Below are 21493 nucleotides of genomic sequence, written 5' to 3'. Positions count from 1 at the left end.
GACAGATTAGAAGTTTCCAGTCAAACATCCGTCTGTCGATTCCTTCTCTCGGTTCAGGATCACTGGCGCCTCCGGCTGCTCAGATCACCTCATTACAGTCCCATCACACCATTAGTACTGGATCTGGGCACTGCTTTCAGACAGCTTTTATGATACCAATCCATTTTTATGGTTCCTTCAACTTGGCATATTTGAAGAACTCTGTGGAGTTGCTGCACCTCTGTATATCATCAAATATGCCAAGTTCAAGAGTTCATAAAAAAAGAAGAGTAACGCAAAAACTTCCCAAAGTTGGGATTTCATAAGAGCAGTTGCCCTTGTAGGAAATCCTTATGTCTACTTTAATGCACTTTTAAAAGGATTGGAGAAAAATCACCACAAGTTTAGCTGATGGTGCAATAAGCACCTCGGTGTATTGTCAAATATGTCAAGTTCAAGAGTCCATAAACAAAGAATGACAAAATAAAAACGGTCCAATATTGGGATTTCATTAGAGCAGTTGTCCTCGTATGAAATCCTCATATCCACTTTAATACACCATCAAAGAGAGCAGAGAAAAATAAGCACGAAACGGTCTGATGCTGCAATATGTGTGGCCCTTCAGAACAGTACCAGGAACCTGACCCTTGACCTCCAAAGGTTTACACATTATTGACAAGACAACAGATTCTGAACGGATCGAAATAAAGCACATCTCCTGTTAAGCATGTATATATTTATTTATTTGTTTGTTGAAATATTTAAAGTCTTGTAATATTTCCCCAGAAAAATGTAAACTTCTCCATATTCACAAAAAGAAAGACATTTCTGTTTATCAATCATTGTCAATAAAATCAAATTCATAATTACAATAATAATAATAATCATATTTGAATATAATATCTTTATAATAATAATAATATGAACATTCAAAACATCACTCCATATTCAGAGATGCTCCACTCTAGAATCAACAGATCTCTCGCGCATTCGAGGATATTTCCATGAGTACATATATAAATATATACATCCTACGCTCCTGAACCGGGCCGGAGGGTCAAAGGTCAATGCTATGGCTTGTCCGTGTCTATGGCTAAATTGGCGGCTGGGTCCCGCGGCGAGGACCGTTCGCTTCTTCATGAAGACAGAAACTCAGCTAGCGTGCTACACGCGATCGCGATCTGTCGTAGCATTACTGACCCTACACACAAACGCTAGCTGATGTGAGCGCAACACCGCGCCAGAAGTGGTGAGAGATGACGTATCGAAACAGAACCGGTCCATTAGCTAACGTATAGCGCGCTCCGTCTCCGAATCGACGTCTGTATGGCAACGTGTGTAAATGTGACCGCTCGTGTTCAGCCAATCAGAGCTCAGTATGGGAACTGTAGGCACAGAAACACTGTATCATTATCATTAGAACTAGAAGTACCTGAAATGCAGACGAAAGTAATACTTGTAACAGAAAAAGTGAGTAAAGACTAAAGTAATCGACTAAAGCCCCAGCGAGCAGCTGCTGGAGTATATGAGTATCATCCACCGAACACCAAGAAAAGAGAAAAACTCAACCCACTTAAAATGAGAGAAACTTTCCAACTTTAAATCTGGACTCTATGTACAGAAATCAGCAGCTGACCTCAGCGCTCGAGTGTGTGTGTGTGTGTGTGTGTGTGAGGCGAGCACAAGCGCTGTTCTCCAACCCAGTGAGCCGCACTGACGTCCAAATAAGCAGAAAATCACACCAAATATCAGATCAAATAGTCCACTCTAACTATTTTATGAAAAATATTAATAATAGACGTTTGTAGGGAAGCACCATTATGGAATTTCTGTCAACATGTCATGCTAACTTGGATAAAAATATAATAATAATAATAATATAAAATGAGACAGCTCCTGTGAGAACTGCACAAAAAACCCAACAGCACAAATCAACACATTATCGCTTAAATTACTAAATTCATCTGATAAATGAAGCCTAACTAATTAATGTAAGGGCCCTATACAGTCGGTTTCATTTTCCCCAAATTCAGTTTAATTTTATAAAAATTCTGTATTCCATTTTGAAGATTAAATTACATTTTTTGATAATTTATTAAAAGTTGAGCAATATGTATTTTTAGGGCCCAATGACATCAGTTTAACTTTCATAAAATCTGTTTAAATGGTTAAAACGCAAATCTAATGATTTGAATCATAAAACTTTAATTTTCACAATAAATAGGGCCTCAGTCCATGTCTAATTAACTGAAATCAAGAAACTTAGACAATTTATTAAAAGTAAAAAAAATAAATAAAAGTTTTTTCTTAAATTATTTCCAATTTTCGTATTTCTGTTCTGGATTCGAAATACTTTAAAAGATTTAATAAAATTGTAATAGTCATGACGTCTAATCAAACTGAATTAATAAAACTTTAATAATAATGCTTTACGAAATGTCCTGTAATTCTGTGTTTAGGATTGAATACAAATTAACTATCAAAAACAATTAAATTTGATGAATCTTTTAAAAAGTAATTAAATGTTAATTAACAATTCCTTTTATTTGGTTTGGTAAGCAAAGTGCTTCGAACAGAAAATCAAATACTACCTTAAAAAGTAAAGTTGTAATTATTATTAAGTGCTTAATTAAGTACATTCTATTGTACAATACTAATATATTCAAATCGAAGAAAAAAAAAACATTAAGATTTTTCAGTCCATTTTAAAGCACTGTCGCACTGCATTGTGGGAAGTGTGTAGCGCTGGAGCGGCCGTCTGATGGGCGACTCACTAGGGTCTGAAGAGAGATGGATGCGTCTAAATGAGCGTTTGGCACAAACACACACGTCCGCTCGCTCTCCACGAACCAAGCACCAGTCGCTCTTCCCTTCTTCTGCGGAGCGAGCGAGTCACATGACCCTCTGTCAGAGATGAGCAAACATGTGATCATGGGACGAACCGAGTGTCCGACTCACTCGTCAAGTCTGTTTTTGCCCTGTTGTTCTCGATGGAGCTCTTTAGGCACGGAGAGGAGAGCCCGCCCCCCGCTCGGGACAGGAAGGGGCGGGGTTCTGAGCGGCACGCTGACGTCTGATTGGCTCAGAAAGAATCAAGCCCCTCAAAACATAATTTGAAAAAGATTTGTTATTGAGTCATTATTAGGAAGTTGAGGCTGCAACTGATCAAAACCACACACACACACAACACACACACACACACACACACACACACACACTCCTGCAGTAAAGAGAGAGAAAGAGAGGCAGGGGATGATGGGAAAAGAACGAGAGTGAATAAAGTCTCTCTCTCTCCGTCCGTCTGTCTGCGTTGATTTTCTTTGTGCTATCGGTGTGATTGTTTCGGCCTCAAGATGCTGATTGTCGTCCATTTGGCTCAAAAAATTCAGAAGAAAGAGAGAAAGACAGCAGGAGAGAGAGAGAGAGAGACACACCTGAGGAATATATAGTTATATATCACTTATATACATATATAAACTCAGCGTGTGTGAGAGAGAAAGAGAGAGAGAGAGAGAGAGAGTGTGTAGATGTCCTGAAGTTGGAGTTGGTCGTCATGTTCAGGCTCCGCCTCTCTCTTCTCTCTCAGCCAATCATCAGACACTCCTGGGTTGGGGTTCAACCAATCACAGGTCCGCTAGTCCTGCCCGGGCCAATCATGTTCCAGAGTGGGCGCCATAAATCGGCTGAGGGAGAAACAAAGCCGAGATTCAGTGACTGATTCACAAAAACACTCAGATTCATCACAACAGGAAGAACTCCGTCAACACTCGTCATAGAGAACATGAGCGTGACCGCATGAAGAAGAGCAGCGTGAACCTTCAGCTAAACATCTGTCCAGCTGAAGAGAGGAAGCCAGCGGGGTCGAACGACGTGAATAATGACCACACAGACAGGACGTGATGAGACGAGAGAACAGACAAACAGACCAATCACAGGCCCTCGTTCACCATGATCCACCGCTGGAGCAGAGCGGCCCACAATAAACACCCTACATCAGGACAATCATCACTAAACCTTTCACGATCACTCCAGTAATGAAGACCACACGTATAACCACAGCGATGAGACACAGAGGAACAAGATCATTAGAATCACTTCCAGAATAAACCCTGCATTAGAGTCAGACCACAAACAGTTTGGTATAGCTATCACTTCAGTTATTATCACTAGTGTTGGACAGACGACAGATGTGATGACGACACACACACACACACACGAGTCCACAGTCATCGTTCTGGCGAGGTGTGAAGGTTAGAGATGGGTCCCGGTGAGGGTGTGACAGACCTGTTCTGTGAATATTCTGGTTTTGAGGTCAGGCATTCCACTTCCCCTCAGCTCATCCTCTACCACCATCAACCTGCAACACACACACACACACACACACACACATTCCCAGGGTGCTCTGGTAATCGCAGGGACAGAGTGGCGAGCCGTCAGGGGTCTGACCTGTTGATGATGCCCTTGATCTGCGAGTCCTTCTCCATCTGCTGCTGGCGCAGGCGTCTCTCGCTGTCGTCCAGCCGGCTCTGGTACTGCAGCAGGATCTTACTGGTCTGCTGCTCCTGGGAATGCAGCCGCCGCTCGTACTCCTCCAGCTTACGATGAGACATCATCAGACGCTCCTTCAGAGAGTGGATCTCCTCCTCGTACTCACGCACCTGCACACAACACAGAAGCGTCAGGGTGACCAGTGCGTATGATGACGTGTCTCTCTCTGTGTACTGACCCGGTCCAGACGGGACTCGTCCATGCTCTTGGAGTGCTCCTTCAGTTTGAAGTCCTCGCGGTCCACACGCAGACTCTCGATGTCCGCAGACAGGTGTGGCATGTTGGACACCCAGGCCACCGTACGCTCGGACGCTGCTGAGGGAGGATTGAGAGTGGACGGAGACTTCGAGCCCTGAAACACACCGACACAGAGAACACATGACGCTCATGACAGCAGGAGAGAATTAAAGAAATCATAACAGTGTGACAGACTGTGTGTGTGTGTGTGTGTTGACCTGTTTGTTCACGGTTGGTTTGAGCAGCTGCTGTTGGTTGCTCTGCTGTGCAGGTTTTGCTGGTTGGTTGCTCGGTGTGTTTTCTGTGCTCTCATTGGCTCCGCCTTGAGGGGCGGGGCTCTCCGAGGTCGTGCTGGACTGATGTGGCAGGCCGGGGGCGGGGCTATCCTTCATCGACAGCTGTTGCCTTGACAACTGCCTCCCGCCGAAACTGGAGTCGGGCGACTGGAGGAGGTTCCCGCTCTGGGGGCGTGTCTTGGGGGGCGTGGAGTTGGCGGCCGAGCTGACAGACAGCTGGTGGGAGGGCTGAGGCTTCATGCGCTGAGGAGGAGGCGGAGCCATGGAGGCCTGACGGACAGGATGGATGGTGGTGGGGGGCGTGGCCAGAGAAGCGGGCGTGCCGGTGCCTGTGGCTGTCTGTGGAGCCATGCCCATCAGAACCTGCTGCTGGAGATTCTCCTGCACACACACACACACACACACACGCACAGTCTCACATCATCAACATTGTTTTTATTTCAGATATCTACCAGGGCAACGTTTCTCTAAACTAAAGCTGAAATAAAAGTAAGAATAAAAAGAGTAAAAAAAAAAGAAAAAGACAAAACACAACTTTAACTCAGATTACAATGACAATAGAATACAATATTTATCTATATATAAAATCAGACAATAAGTTATAGCTATAATATCTCAATAATAAAATAACAGTGGTCCCAAAATAACACTGAAGACCATTAAATAATTTTCATAATTAATAATTTCATTTAATAAAATATTAAAGTTTTCTAGATTTGAACAGAGAACTAAAACTATTTTAATATTAATACAAATTTATAGTACATATTTATAATACATTTTTAAATTATATTGAATTAAATATTAATAATAATATATTTACAATTTTTATAATAAATATTCATTATAATTAGTCTTATAAACTGTTATAGTAACTATTCATCAATGTGAATATTTAATATGCTACTTATTATATATTAAACAACTATTAATCATTATAACTTTTTAAGTTAAGGCTTAAGAGTTAGATTTCACTTTTAAAACACCTTAATATTTCAAGTTTGACAGAGGAACCCAAAAATGATGATTATCTTGCACTGTGATATTACTGAACTTATTTAACCCTAAGCTGTTATTACTGTAATTCTAAAAAAATGTATTAATGTTAATTAATCCTTCATAAAATAATTTATTTTTATTATAATTGTGTTTAATTATCAAGAAAATGATTTCACGAAGCAAATAATTTTAAGTCTTTATTTTCTCTATGCAAAATATATATTTGTGCATAAAAAAATCATTTATCTATTATTTTTATTTGAACGAATTTTAATTTATTTTTTTATTAATAATTAGAAGAAATGAGATGCAATGTGTATGTTTGATTGTAACGCAGCAGTGTGTGGAGATGGAGGTGTTGTGTGGGTCACCTGCATCTGCAGCGAGAGCTGTCTGCGGGCGTAGTCGGCCTGGTTGTGGCGGGTGTAGTCGTCGCTGTAGCTGTGCGAGTGCACGATGTTGGGCTGCACCAGACTGTTCTGCGTCCTCAGAGCCGACAGGTCCTCGCTGCGAGAGAAGCCGCTGTGACCGAACGACGGCACGCCGAATCCCACGTGTCCGTTCTCCGGCTCGGGCGCCAGCAGCAGCGGCGGGGGTGCGGCGGGGCCGTGGGGGGGCGTGTGGTACTGCGGCCCGTCGGACGCCAGGTGGAACAGAGGGTTCTGGAAGGACAGAGCCACGTGCATCGCGGCCGCCTGCTGCTGCTGCTGCTGGGACAGAGAATCATTCGTCAGGCCGCCCGAGTGACTCAGACGCAAACCTCCCGACATACTGGAGCCGCCCGACCCGGCTGAAACACGCCCTCCGGCCCTGAGGGGGGCGCCACCCAGCGGACCGAAGCCGGCCAGAGACCCCTGAGACGAGTTGAGCAGGTCGTTGACCGAGTGCAGGTTGGACACGCTGTTGATGCGAGAGTCCTGCAGGTCCATCATAGAAACACTCTTGTTCACACTGAGCACCTGACGAGACACACAGCAGAGCAGAGCATCATGAGGAGCACTCTTCAGCAGGAGATAACACTGAACACTCCTGGAGCGGAGCACAGCAACACAAGCAGCGCTCTCAGAGAAGATATGTATATCTGTTGCTCTAGTGTGTTAGAAGGAAATATCAGTTCAATATCATTTCCATCATTGCTTTTGTCATTAATTGTAATAATCTGGTGAGATGTTGTGTGCACGAGGAGCTTGACCCTCATCATCATCCTGTCCTTCAGCGATTACAGCGATGTGTTTGAGTGAGAGAGAGTGTGTGTGTGTGTGTGTGCGTGCGTGCACCTTGGGGTCTGGTTCGGTGATGTCAGAGCTGCTGGTGCAGTAGGCGGGGCTTGAGCGTGCGAGAGGTGGGCGGGTCACGTAGAACACGTCTTTGTTTCCACGGGAATCTCGTTCTGAGAACGCAGCCATTCCAGGGTGAGAGAGAACACCGCTGCCGGAGAGACCAGACGTGGGAGATGGCAGACGAGAGATATCTATGGAGCTACACACACACACACACACACACAGTCTGATCAGTCCGAGTCAACAGTTCTCTCTGATGGCACTGTGCTGTGTTTCTGAGCGAGCGACAGTCACCTGTTGAGGTCTCTCATCATGAGGCTCTGGAAGTCGTTGGTGGCGAGGCGGCTGAAGGGCGGGCGGGTCATGTGACGCTCGGGCGGCTGGTGACTGGCCTGACGGTGCAGCTGCGGGTTCCTCAGCGCCACACTGATGTCATTCAGTAACCGCGGCAAGGGTCCCAGCTTCAGGATGGCATCCTGAAGAAACACAAACACTTGAGCGCTCTGAGACTCAAACACACACACACACACACACAGACACACGAAGACAAGCGGCTCATACCTTGCTCAGCTGGGCCATGACCTCCCACAGCAGACTGTGCAGGATGGAGAGCTCGCGGCCCAGGTCTATGTAGCCCTCGAACGCCCCGGCGTTACTCACACACTCCAGATTAGAGATCTCGTACAGGAACTGCTGCATGGAGCCCCACTCCATCTCCAGGAACTCATTCATGAAGCCCATATAGTCCTCCTTCCCACTGAACCTGCAGAGAACACACACACACAGCAGTGTGGGAGAGAGAGACAGACAGAGAGAGAGAGAGAGAGAGAGAGAAACAGAGAGAGAGAGAGAGTGATGGGCGAAAGACAGATGATAAGAGATGAGCCAACAGACTGAAGATCACCTCGAGACACACACCAGACACGTGAGGTGGAGTGAGGAGGGGTGAAGTGAGGAGGGGTGAGTTGGGGTGAATGAGGAGGGGTGAGGAGGGGTGAGGTGAGGAGGGGTGAGTTGGGGTGAATGAGGAGGGGTGAGGAGGGGTGAGGTGAGGAGGGGTGAGTTGAGGTGAGGAGGGGTGAGTTGGGGTGAGGTTGGGTGAAGTGAGGAGGGGTGAGTTGGACTGAAGTGAGGAGGGGTGAGGAGGGGTGAGTTGGGGTGAAGTGAGGAGGGGGGAGGAGGGGTGAGTTGGGGTGAAGTGAGGAGGGGTGAGTTGAGGTGAGGAGGGGTGAGTTGGGGTGAGGTTGGGTGAAGTGAGGAGGGGTGAGTTGGACTGAAGTGAGGAGGGGTGAGGTGGAGTGAGTTGGGGTGAGGTGAGGAGGGGTGAGTTGGGTGAGGAGGGGTGAGTTGGGGTGAGGAGGGGTTATTTGGGGGTCACATGACTGATGGATGACAGCGCTGGGTGATGCTGGACTCTAGAGACTCACTTGGAGAAGCTGGCCAGGCTCTGCACCACCTTGGCGATGAGCGTGAGGGTTCGAGAGGTGCGTTCAGACGGATACTCCTGCGTCAGACTGAACAGAGACGGAGACATGATGGCCGGACACAGGAAGCGCAGGAACAGAGACGAGCTGATGAGACGGTCAGCGATGTCCTCCCGGCCGCGCTCAGCACAGCGCACACGCCACGACGCAAACACCTCCTTCAGCTCGCGAGGAAACAGGCTGAGGAGAGAGAACACATCCCATCATGCACTGCTCCCCCTGGACAACGGGAGCTGGGTTTCATGTGGTTTCTAGTCACTCTCTGGTTCCAGCTGGTCTAGACGGTGTGTTGACCCCGTGTGGACGAGGCTGACCTTTACATAATGATATATGACCCTACTATTAAAAGATCAACCAGTGTATCGGTTTAGCTTCATGTCATGTGACTCCGTGAACAAGGGAATGTGTGCTAGAGACAGGGACTGACCAGTGAGAGTTGATGATCTTGCAGAGCGCTAGTTCACAGCACATGCGCAGGTTAGCCTGATGATCTGAGAGCACCGAGGGAGGCGTCCGCATCGGATCCACCTCACAGTTCTCCTCCGACTCGTACAGCGCACGGATGAACTCTCCTGCAGAGCAGAGCACCGCCATCATCATCACCATCATCATCCTCACACACACACACAGAGACACACACACACACTCACCGATGGTGTCTCTGAGATAGCGGTGTGCGATCAGCTTCAGGAACTCCTCGATGGCTTTGGTGGCCAGTGTGTTTTCTCTGAAGATCAGATGCTCGCGCTCCATGAAGCGGTCCACCTCACACATGGCCATATCAGACAGGAAGTCCTGCACACACACACACACACACACACAAACCTCTGGCTTTCACTAATACTTTGAATTCCTTTCAAATATTTTAACGTTTGTGCTTTAATTGTTTTAGTTTCAGTTATTTTAGTGCACCATGTTAAACTGAATGAAAGTGAGAACAGCTGGCATCTAGCTGAAACAAGACAGAAGTTTACAGTTATAAATATTTTATTTCCGTTAATGCTTACTTTATTTGAAGAATATTTTTATGGTTTAGTTTTATTAGAATAACCCTGTTTCCTCCATATGTTTCTAATTTTTTAAGATGATATTTAATACCCGATAATTAACAAACACATTAATAAATTTTTCCCACACTGACTGCAAACAGTTGATATAATACTGACACCGAACACATTTATTTAGAAAATATATATTATAATTTAGAACATATGCATTCCAGTATAATGTTTGCTCTTATTTACAGATAAAATAATGATCAGGCATTTTTTTTAAACTAACACTAAACTAAAATCAAACCTATATAGTCAAAAAACAAAAACTAATAAAAATGCAAACAAAATAATAAAAAAAAAATTGAAACCTAATTCAAAATCTGAACGAAAACAATTATAGTAAATCGATATATCGGCCGATATTTGCCTTTTTTGTTTTGACCAAAATGTGTGAAGCAGGACTTTTATTTTGACGGCGCTGGGATCTTACAGATTGTCCGTACTGAACTGGGTGCAGGATTAGTTATAGTGTTTATTTCCTTTTATTCGCACTTTTAGCAAAGTCTATTAAATGCTATATCATTTTCCTTTTTCGTTTTTACGTAAAATGAACCAACGACTTCCTGATTCCTAGCGACTGCTGTGCATGTGTCTTCTTCTGTGTGTGTGTGTGTGTGACCTCTGACCTTGGCCTTGCCGGTGCTCTGCAGGATGTGCACCAGCGCACAGGCCACTTCCTCCTTGCTCTTGGCGCTCAGCAGCGGCTCCAGGACGCCACACAGCGTGCGGTAGTTGTTGGTCACGTACTCGGCGAACTCCTTGTACAGCTCCATGGGCAGGATGCTCATGGTCTGGTAGCGGCTCTTGAGGCGCAGCGAGGCGTTGATGATCTTCCCGCCGCCCACACCGCTGCCCTTGGCCAGGACACTGGGCTGGATGACCGGATACCACTGCTCCACGAAGTGACGGCCCGTTATACTGGAGATGGGGATGCTGACCAGCCCCAGGTACGTGCTCTTCTCCTGCACACACACACACACACAATATAGTGTCGTGAAGTTCACATCGCAGTATTATGGTAACGTGATATTCTGATACGGTTTGTGAGCACACCTTGCGTCTCTTCTTGTCCGTCTCCTTGTACAGGTGCAGTCTGAGGCTGCGGATGGCCGGCAGGTTGTTGAACTCGAAGTGTTCGCCCCAGAACACGGTGTCTGTGCGAGGCTTGCTGGTGGTGCGTGCGTACAGCATGTCGTCCAGACACAGCTCGCAGTAATAGCGCTTCTTCGGAGGAAGGTCCCGGGCCTCGATGATCCATAGCTTCAGCACGTTATCAACACGACGACTGTTATCCTGCAGACACAGAGAAATATATCCAGCACATTCAATAACACACTTTCATCAGGAGTGTACAGCAGGGATCATCGTTATCTGAAACTATTAGAACGGTTTCTGAGGAATGGAATAAAGCTGATAGAAAAAAAATATTACGTGAAGAAATTAGACATCTTGACTTGATGCTTGAATTAAAGCAAGGTAAAAACTATAATTTAAAAAAAACTGAAATAAAAAATTAACAAATAAATAGTATTATTAAAAAAAGCATGAACCAAAACAACAACAAATTTAATTAAAAGCTGAAATTAAAAATATATTTTTTTTTAATAAAAAAAAAAAAACTAATGTTTAAGTCAAAGCAATACAATTTCAAACTAGAAAATGAATTTTTTTTAAACTGAAATAAAAAATGTACTCCAAATAAATAGTAAAAAAAAAAAAAAGCATGAACCAAAACTACAAAAAATTAAAATCTGAAATAAAAAAATATACATATTTTTTTTTATTTATGTTTAAGTGAAATCAATACAATATTTAACCAGAAAGTAAAAAAAAAAAAAAAAAAAAAAAAAAAACCCTAATAAAATTAAAATCGCAAAATAGCAACATATAAATTACTAAAAATATAGTAAAAAAAAAAAAAAAAAAAAATATATATATATATATATATATATATATATATATATATATATATAAATTAAAGCTGATTCAAAATATTAATATAATTTAACTATAAATGTATAGAAATAATGGCGTAGAGCCTAAAAAAAATTAAAAAATAATAATAAAATAAACCCCTTTCTGACCGTCCTGGTTGGTCTTCTAATGTTCTGAGGCTTCACTAAAGACTCAGTAGTTTTGAGCTCATCACTACAAGAAGACCGACGATCTTTCCTTACATACACACGTGTGTATATCGACCTCTGACCCATCGCGCGCTCGGTGAGTGATGCAGGGATGTGACATGTGGCGGTACCTTGTTGGGTTTGATGGCTCTCTGCAGGTTCTCGATCCACTTGTCTCTCTCAGCAGCGGAGCGGCACGCGAAACACTTGGTGCCCGACGCAGTGGTCACCTGAAGCACAGCAGACCAAAAAGACCATTTAAATGACCAAAGCATGTACAAAAACTACAACAAATTTAAATATATATTTTTTTGAATTATTAATAAAAACTATAATAGTATATAAAAAAAAACTAGATAAAACCAGAAACACTGTCTTGGCAACTAAATGAACTAAGTTTAAGTTAAAGCAATCACTTTTAATCAGTAAATAAGAATAATTGTGATGGCTAAATGTTTTAGGATGGTTTTGTAGTTGGAGCGTGTGGATGGGTTAGTGTTGTTGTGTAAGAGACACAGACCTCGAAGCAGTACTCCTGGCCGAGGATGCTGGAGTGGACGGGTTTGATGAGGGCGTCCTCGTCCAGCGTGAGGTCCAGGGCTTCGGCCGCGCTGCTGGGGGACAGCAGGGACTCGTGAGAGTGAGACTCCTTGAAGCTCTGCATGAGACGCGTCCTGCACACACACACACACACACACACACAGAGCAATATATATGTGCTGAGCATCTGTCTGACTCACTGAAGCACTATGGGAGAGTGAGTCACTGCAGCGGTGTGTGTGTGTGTGTGTGTGTGTACCTCTCCTGGTCTGCGCTGCGGAATCGTGGGAGGATCATGTGGCGAAAGCTTCCTGTGCGGTCGAGTTTGGGTTGGCTCTTTGCTCGTTTGATCGATCCTTTCAGACGGCGACTTAGAAAACTCTGTGAACACAAACACACAGAGGATGTTCAAACACACACACCACGCTCTGCTGCAGGAGTGTGATGATGGGGTTTCTCCAGCAGAGGGCGAGCTGAGTCAGTGTGTGTGTGTGTGTGTGTGTGTGTGTGTGTGAGTGTGTGTGAGAGTGTGTGTGCGTGTGTGTGTGTGTGAGTGTGTGTGAGAGTGTGTGTGCGTGTGTGAGAGTGTGTGTGCGTGTGTGTGTGTGTGTGAGTGTGTGTGAGAGTGTGTGTCTGTGTGTGAGTGTGTGTGTGTGTCTGTGTGATGATGGGGTTTCTCCAGCAGAGGGCGAGCTGAGTCAGTGATGTCTGTGTGTGTGTGTGTGTGTGTGTGTGAGTGTGTGTCTGCGTGAGTGTGTGTGTGTGAGTGTGTGTGTGTGTGAGTGTGTGTCTGTGTGAGTGTGTGATCACTCCACTTACAGCACATGCTCAAACTGATATTAAATGGGTCATGAACTGAGAATCCAAACTTATTAATATAATATATTTTTAAGTATATTAAAATAGAAAAAAATATTTTTTAAATTGCAATAATATATCACAATATTACTGTTTTTTCTGTATTTTTGATCAAATAAATGCAGCTTTGATGAGCAGAAGAAATATGGAAGTAAAATAATGACATATGTCTTTGAAACGAAAAGCATGCTGAATAGCACTAACTGAAAAATAATGCATTGCATTAACAGTACTTGCATTTTAATGCCTTGTATTTCCAAGGATTGCATTTTTAGGTCCTGAAAGTTAAAGAGCCAGTAAGATGAATATTCTAAGCTTCCTATCACTGTTTATAAGTCCTGTACATTAGGTTTAAATCCATCCAAGATTAAAAAACATTGTCATTTTGTCAAAATATCATGGTATTGTGGTGAAAATGAATTTTAGCCATTGGTTCTTCTGATCTTCATTCTTTGGCAGTGAAAATAAAACACACTTGCCTTTACAATTAAAAACACACGGTCTCCTCGACATGGTGCTCTCACACCAACCAGAGCGTCTGTGTGGGGGGTGGGGGGAGGTCAGAGTTTGTTTCTCTCAAGACGGTGGGCGGAGATTATTATGCAAAGTGTTCTAGTGACGTACATAGAGATGGGCAAAAGATTTGAAATCTATAACGACTCGTTTCAGCGATTCAGAGTCGACTCCTTACTTTAGAAGCCAATAACTTTATAAATCGTGTACTTTTTGGTTGAATTATTTGCACATTGTTTACACTGATGGACAGCTACATCATACACTGTAATACAGGTCATTTTTGATTTCCCATCTGTGTGGCTCTTTAACATAGTTGTTCGTTTAAGCTGTGAATATTTTAAATAAAAATATTTCACACACCTTTTCATAATTAAAAAATCAATAATTCATATTCACGTTCCAGAATTCACTTCCAAAATATTCAATCGGTTTCGGTCCATTTTATTTCACTTTCCAAATTCGCTTCCACAAATTCCGTGGTTAAAATTGGGCAGATAATTGGCCCTTTCACATCCGGGAGCTGCAGGAATAGCAGTAGAGCACCGAGGCATGATCTCCATCTGCTGTCAGTCGCTCACCAGCAGGTGGCGCAAGCGGCTTCTGATGAACACCAGAGCAACGGGGGGATTAAGTAACACAGTCACAAAAACTGATCTGCAGAAATGGAGCAGGCGCTAAGCAGAAGTTTTGATTATCGGGGCATGTGGAAAAGCTGATTGTGTGAATGTTTATTTCAACATCTTTCAACATCTTTTGACTTTTATTTCAACATCAAGTTAAAAACATCTCAACTTTTCAGAAGTAAGAAAGGCAGCGACTGATCAGTATCCAGTGGATAATGGCAAGAAACACACCGACTTAAACATGAAATTCTGGAGCACACAAACTCCTGTCTTGTAGAATCTGCTCTAGTAATCTTTTTTTAATTTACAACTTAAAAATATCATTTTGACAGTGTATATGCATTTTAAACTGATTCAACAAAAATGAACTGATAAGCCAATTCATAAATGGAAGATAATTCAACATGACTATGAAACGGATTCATATCCTGGATCGGACAGAAAATATGAATCATGAATAATCGAGCCATGAGCAAAACACACTTATATGAACTCTCCATGTCAAAAGTGTGATTATTGATTGTATTATTATTATCAAGTAATAAAATGAATATCTTTATATGTTTGATCTTTCTAATTTTATATACTATTTCCAGTTAAGAAATCTCCACATTCTTTGCAACATTTCAGTAGGAGAACTAAAAAAAACAACCCACACAAAACACGACTAAAACACCAACCTTGAAATACAAGCTGAATCCTGATGAAACACCACATGCTGAACACACACACACACACACACACTCTCTCTCTCACGCACACACACACACACTCTCTCTCTCTCACACACACACACACACAAACTCTCTCTCTCTCTCTCTCTCTCTCTCACACACACACACACACACACACAAACTCTCTCTCTCTCTCTCTCTCTCTCTCACACACACACACACACACACTCACACACACACGCACACACACACACACACACACACACAGTATATTTTGTTGTTATATACAGTAATGGTTGGGTTCTGAAGTGATGTACTAGAACCGAACACAGAACACAGGTGTCAGTGGCACTGAATGTCTGAGCGATGGACTGAAGGATTTGTCCTGATTCTCTGAACTGGCTAAATTATGAAAGACCGTAGTATCAGTAAGATCTGACGGTATCGGCTCTGCTTTCGGTACTGGAGGGGAAAAAATTTATGTATGATGTATTTTTACTTAATAATGTTATCCTGCACATTTAATCTCAACAATCATTTCTAATGTGCGATCATATTAAGACGTTTGTCCGTGAGATCTGCGAGATCTGTAATGCACGCCGCGGAGGCTGTCAGTCACACACACACACACACACACACAAAACAAGAACGAGCGCGGCGCACACACACGCATAAGGGGCCGTTCACATATCGCGTCTTTTGCACGCTCAAGTTTGTTATTTCAAATGTAGGTGCGCAGTATGCACGCTCATAATGGAAGCGACAAAGGAACAGCTGATAGCAGTATGTGGATTTTTTAATTAATTTAGTAACAGAGCTACTGCGAGCAGTTTTTAGTGCTGCAAATCCTTTGCTGAAATTTCTGCGTCTTCATGGAGAGAGCAGGTCATGGTTGCTTAGCAACGGCAGACTCCTCAGGAGCGCAAGTGCCCGAAGGATTTGGGGAAAAGATCATAAAGCGGCGCGCCTAGAGTTTTTAGACGTGATATGTGAACGGCCCCTTACAGTTTGAAAACTCCTGCTTGATACAAAGAGTGACGATGGTGGAGACGGTAAAACGTTCCAAAGTGTGGTTATACTTCACTAGAGTGGATGGAGAGGTTGTCATAAGTGCAACACAATTTTTCATGTAAGGGCAGAAACACAAGCAATCTGTCAAAGCATCTTTCAAAAGTGCATTATGTGCAGACAGAGAAATGCAGAGTAACACAACACAAAGTACCGCCAGGAATACCGTTAAAGTACCGGACCGTTAAGCAGTATCGGTAAGAGTAGTAATACCGTTAAAACCTTAAAGGGACAATAAGTAACTTTTTAGGTATTTTATTATCTAAAATCAATATTTTTATTCATAAATATGCCCTCAATGGTGTACAAATACCTATGCCAATGTTTAAACTAATCCTCGTAAATGAAGAATTTATTATCTTTATATACATGGGACGGGTAGGTCGACGGAGGCTTCCATGTAGTTCCGCCATCTTGCAAAACTATAATAGCAGAGAGGGACAAAAAGTACTAAGCCAACGCGTTTCCACAACGCTTTTTCGGTCAGAGCCAGAAACGCAGGTGCAGAGCAGTGAGAGGCGCTTGAAACTGCACCGGCAAGTTTAAAAGTCTGGATTGCATTCTTATTATGGACCATACATATGCCGCGCCACAGGAGAAGAAAACATCGTCGCCAAAACAGTCAAAAATAGAACGTAAAAGGAAACGTGAGCGTAGATTACAGAAAACAAGAGTTAATGTCGGGGAGCTTTTTCTAGGTGGAAAGAGCTAATGCTGGATAAAGATTTCAAAAGAGACGCTGAAGTGGCCAGTTTTCTTATCGACAGGTAAGTCAGTGTTACAGTCTATATTATAGTATTTTTTTATATCTAACAATGCACATTATTCAGAAAATATAACGAATAAATTAGACATAACTACTAATCACAATATTTCATGTTTTCCACAGTCAGTAATTCATACTGTAACATTCGTTTGTTAGTTGTCATGTTGCAGTTTGTTTGAAATAACACACCTGTTCACCTGAAGGAAAACTCGACGAAGTGCTATTAGAAGACATCCTGTCAAAGCTTTTTGGTACATATCGCCTACCGTAGATGCAACGCGCATTTGAAAAAGCGAGGCGCTGGCGAGCAAAATTAGTTTGAATGCAAAATACAATTTCACCACTAGATGGGAGTAATTCCTACTTAGTGTCCCTTTAACGATACCCATCCCTAGACACGAGCTGTTCTAACATCTGTATCTGTGCAGTTCTGTCATAAACACAGATTACAAAACATTACTAGAGAGCAATTGGGTTTACCATCGACTGGAAATGTATTTTTGGTTCTTTTCTTCTTCTTCAGAGTATCAGTTCAGGCACCGCTACCGTTTTAGAAGTATTGATTTGGCACCGCTATCTTAAAAAACCCAATCGATACACAACCCTACTTACAGTCTTCACATACTAACTGTAATGAGAAACTTTCTGTACTTTTAGCATAAAAAAAAAAAATCAAAAAGGAGGACATCCCCAAAATATGGTTAATTAGGCACACACACACGCACACTCTCTCTCTCACACACACACACACAAGAACGTCTCAGATGTTTCTATGGAGACGTTTTGTCAGATTTAGTTCACATCTGGAGACAAATATATCCCAAAAGTACAGCTAGTCAGTCCCACACACACACACACACACACACACACACACTCACACACATTCTCTCTCTCTCTCTCTCTCTCTCACACACACACACACACACACACACTCTCTCTCTCTCTCACACACACACACACACACACTCTCTCTCACACACTCACACGCTCCACTTACCTGCAGACAAACACAGCCTAACTAAACTAATCTAAACACAGTTGAAGAGGAATCTGAGACGTGTTGGTTTTGACCTTATGTATGATTGCATGTCTTCATATTGTGTCAGTGATGTAACGTTATCAGAACTCCCAACATTCTGAGGTCATCAGCTTCATCTTCAGTCTCTGAGTTCACAAACTCTGACAGAACAGAGCACTCTTTCAGTCGCTGATTTAATTCAGCATCACAGAATTATTTCAGATTTACTAGTGATTTATGAGTGAAAAACTTTTCAAATTAAAAAACCTTCCACTAGTTTTTTAATCAACAGGGTTATTATCGTTAACTAAAACTATTAAAAACACTTTAGGTTATTCAAATAAAGCTGATATCAAATTAAACATTAAATTAAAAAACACTTCAAATAAACAAACACTACAAATATTGCCTTGCAACTTAACTGAACTAAGTTTAAGTAGAAAAACTAACGTTACTAACTGGAAACAACAACCAATATTGAAATATATATATATAATAATCTATTTAAATTAAATCTGAAATAATTCAAAATAATGATAAAAACTATAAATCATATAGTGCACTTAACATTAAATATAGAGTAAGTGAACTCGATTTCTGATCTGAATATCAATGTCCCACAATGCACTGCAGTCCGCATGAGCATCAGTGTGATGAAGGAAGCTGCAGTAACATGTGCTGTGTCAAACCTTACCACGTTTTTAAACTAACCTGGATTAAAAATGCAAATGAAGTGTCAGAGATGATGAACGGGCGGTGGTGTGTTTTACTGCCCCTGTGTGCTAGCGTTATGAAGGGTGTAGTGTGCAGGGTGCAAGGCGTCCGTTCGGGACACACAGTACTCACAGGTTGTCTGAATGGCTGTGTAGGGGCAGTGGGCGGAGCTTCCATGCTTCTCTGCCGCGACGAGGCAAAGCTCTTCCTGCGAGCACGAGCGTGCTCTGAAACACACAGAGAGAGAGATAATTATTCACTTACAGTCCACACACACACACACACACACACACTGGGCTGCTGTCAGTGTTTTGTCTTGTTTGGTGGTGATTCATCCCTCAGGACAGCAAACCTTACATTCCTGCTGCTATAAATACACACACGCGGCCTCCATCTCTGCATCGCTCTCTCTTCAGTCCCACAGATTCAGAATCACAGAGGATTCACCAAACACAGTTCTCCATCTCCACCCGCTCACTCACACGTCAAAGATCCTCCACATTCACATTCCTCTCAGATTCACTCACAGTACGTGACACTCAGATCCAGAATCATTTCAGTGTCAATCACTGCTCGAGCTGCTCTCATTAGGCCACACCCACCCAATCAGTCAGTCCCCGCCCACTCACTCAGACTCCACCCACTCCGCACTGTCTCTTCAAGCATCTGAATGTAAACCAACAGATATCATGATACTGTTCCTGCTGATTAAACACAGTATGTTAAGACAATTCAAGTTCAAAACCTTCAAGATACAGAGAGGAATAAAAGTTCTGTTGTATGTAAGTGTAACTGAAGTGGAGAAACCAACTTTTAAAGATATGGATTGGAATTTAAATCTATAAATAGATAAAGTGCAATAAACCAATCACTCGGCTCAATTGATCAACCGCTGGAGCAGCTCTGTCAGTCGTTATGCTGCAATAATAACGAGTCTAATAAAGAAAGATGTGATGTAACAGTATTCAGTGTAACTGTAAGCTGTCTGTCACCACACACACACACACTCACCACACACACACACACACACACACACACCACACACACACACACACACACACACACACACACAGTGTTTTGAGTGTGTGGTGTTCATAAGCTTATCTAAATAACTTTTATAAGAACTGACATCTTCTACTCTCAGGCTGTTTTGCTTCTTATTATCCATTTCATGGGTTTTAAATATGTATTTGCACATTTAAATTCAGCTGGGAGATGTAAATGACTAATAACTCCTCTCAGCATAACATCTTAGAGCTGCGCTGTGTTTAACATTCGTTTCTGTGTCCACGAGCTCTGTTAAATGACTTCTGCTCTTAATCACATGCCATGAAGACTCCAGCCGTGTTTTTCTCTTGGTCAGAAGCTCAACACAAACACGTATCCCAGAATGCCTCAGTGTTTTCTCTTGTGGACGATCCCCACTTCACCTGACCGTTCTCAGCGCGCTCCATTAAAGGCTAGAGACCACTCTCTGTGTGTCATTTCTCTGTCAGATCTTAACTCCTGAAGCTGAAGCGTTCAGGAAACCTGTGAGGAAACAGTCATCAGCGCTAATGCTAATGCTAGTCGTAAGAAACAGCACTGTGTAGCCAGGGCTCTAGAGGGTGACCTAGTTTCTCAGTGGTGTCACTAAAACACAAAAATCAGATTAGTTTAGATCTGTTTTAAACGCTGCTTGATCTGTGCAGATTTCTCTCCTGATTCAGACCAGAACACTTTTTCACTGGAGGAAGTGTTATTCTGGATTATTTGAGTTAAAATCATCTTAATGCTGGATGTGTTTCAGGTTTTGTCTTCTCCAGATGTTCACTGATGGACTGGAGTGCTGTGGATTATTGGGATGTTTTTATCAGACTCTCATTCTGACGGCACCCATTCACTGCAGAGCATCCACTGATGAGACACTGATGTAGTGCTACATTTCTCCAAACCTGATGAAGACACAAACTCATCAAAAAACTCATGTTTTTTTAGAAATCCTAAGCTGTCCATTTATTATTTTTATCCGGATTTATGAACAGCGGTAATCAAATAAAGGCGTTAGGAAATTCAGTTCATTTCCTTTTTTCAAATACTTAATTACTTTCATTTTTAAAATGTGACTTTAATAAATAGATTTATTTTTAATATTACTATATTGAGACGTAGACGTCATATTTCAATAGCCATCGTTTAGCTTTTTAATATTCACAGACGTGATTTGCTAGAATGTACTTTAATCAGAATTTGTCAAATGCTATTATTATGAGTTAAATCATAATGTGTTTGTATGAGAGCATGTTACTGTTGCTCTAGTGCTGATGAGATTAATGAAGGACTGTTGATCATGTATTGATTACACGTATGATCTGAGAACACGCGTGAGTCCCAGTGATGGACGAGGTTCCTCTCGCACTCCTTCTGTTCCTCTGTTTCCTGAAGTTCTGCTCTGAACTCCAGGTCTTTGTTTGGTCGTCATGGAAACTGCCTCCGCTTCAGCAGAAAAGACACACGGAGCTCAGCGCTCGCAAAACACACACACACACACACACACACACAACCGCAGAAGGACTTTAATTAGTCAGAAAACCGGATCGTAAATTACACTTTCAATTCGCCCGGGTCGCTCGAAACACACACACACACACACACAAACACACCCACGCACGCCCAACGCCATCCTGGATGCTAATGCAATGTCAGGCTGAAGTGTGTGTGTGTGTGTGTGTGTGT

The 21493-nt window shown here is 42.6% G+C and overlaps 1 protein-coding gene across 4 annotated transcripts in view; it reads right to left on the bottom strand.

Annotated features, from left to right (window-relative positions):
* Nucleotides 1-242: 242 nt before the first annotated feature.
* syngap1a (synaptic Ras GTPase activating protein 1a) overlaps nt 243-21493 on the bottom strand; it is a 40835-nt gene continuing 19584 nt past the window's right edge. Inside the window, exons 4-21 of one of the 4 annotated variants that reach the window (XM_026232369.1) lie at nt 18911-19005; nt 12801-12922; nt 12522-12675; nt 12133-12231; nt 10932-11171; nt 10505-10840; nt 9474-9618; nt 9251-9395; nt 8767-9003; nt 7901-8102; nt 7634-7815; nt 7337-7538; nt 6431-6976; nt 4983-5441; nt 4706-4879; nt 4426-4637; nt 4264-4336; nt 243-3662 (exon numbers count right to left, since the gene is read on the bottom strand). In XM_026232369.1, coding sequence (XP_026088154.1) covers nt 3633-3662; nt 4264-4336; nt 4426-4637; nt 4706-4879; nt 4983-5441; nt 6431-6976; nt 7337-7538; nt 7634-7815; nt 7901-8102; nt 8767-9003; nt 9251-9395; nt 9474-9618; nt 10505-10840; nt 10932-11171; nt 12133-12231; nt 12522-12675; nt 12801-12922; nt 18911-19005 — 3653 coding nt within the window. In that variant the 3' untranslated portion in view covers nt 243-3632. Of the gene's footprint in view, nt 3663-4263; nt 4337-4425; nt 4638-4705; nt 4880-4982; nt 5442-6430; nt 7019-7336; nt 7539-7633; nt 7816-7900; nt 8103-8766; nt 9004-9250; nt 9396-9473; nt 9619-10504; nt 10841-10931; nt 11172-12132; nt 12232-12521; nt 12676-12800; nt 12923-18910; nt 19006-21493 lie in introns of all 4 variants that reach the window. The other 3 variants (XM_026232368.1, XM_026232371.1, XM_026232370.1) reach the window with 3 other exon arrangements.

This window comes from Carassius auratus, chromosome 44, assembly GCF_003368295.1.
Source record: "Carassius auratus strain Wakin chromosome 44, ASM336829v1, whole genome shotgun sequence".
In the NCBI taxonomy this organism is placed as follows: domain Eukaryota; kingdom Metazoa; phylum Chordata; class Actinopteri; order Cypriniformes; family Cyprinidae; genus Carassius; species Carassius auratus.
Note: the sequence above shows the minus strand (reverse complement) of the source record. Positions and strands in the feature narration are given on the sequence as shown.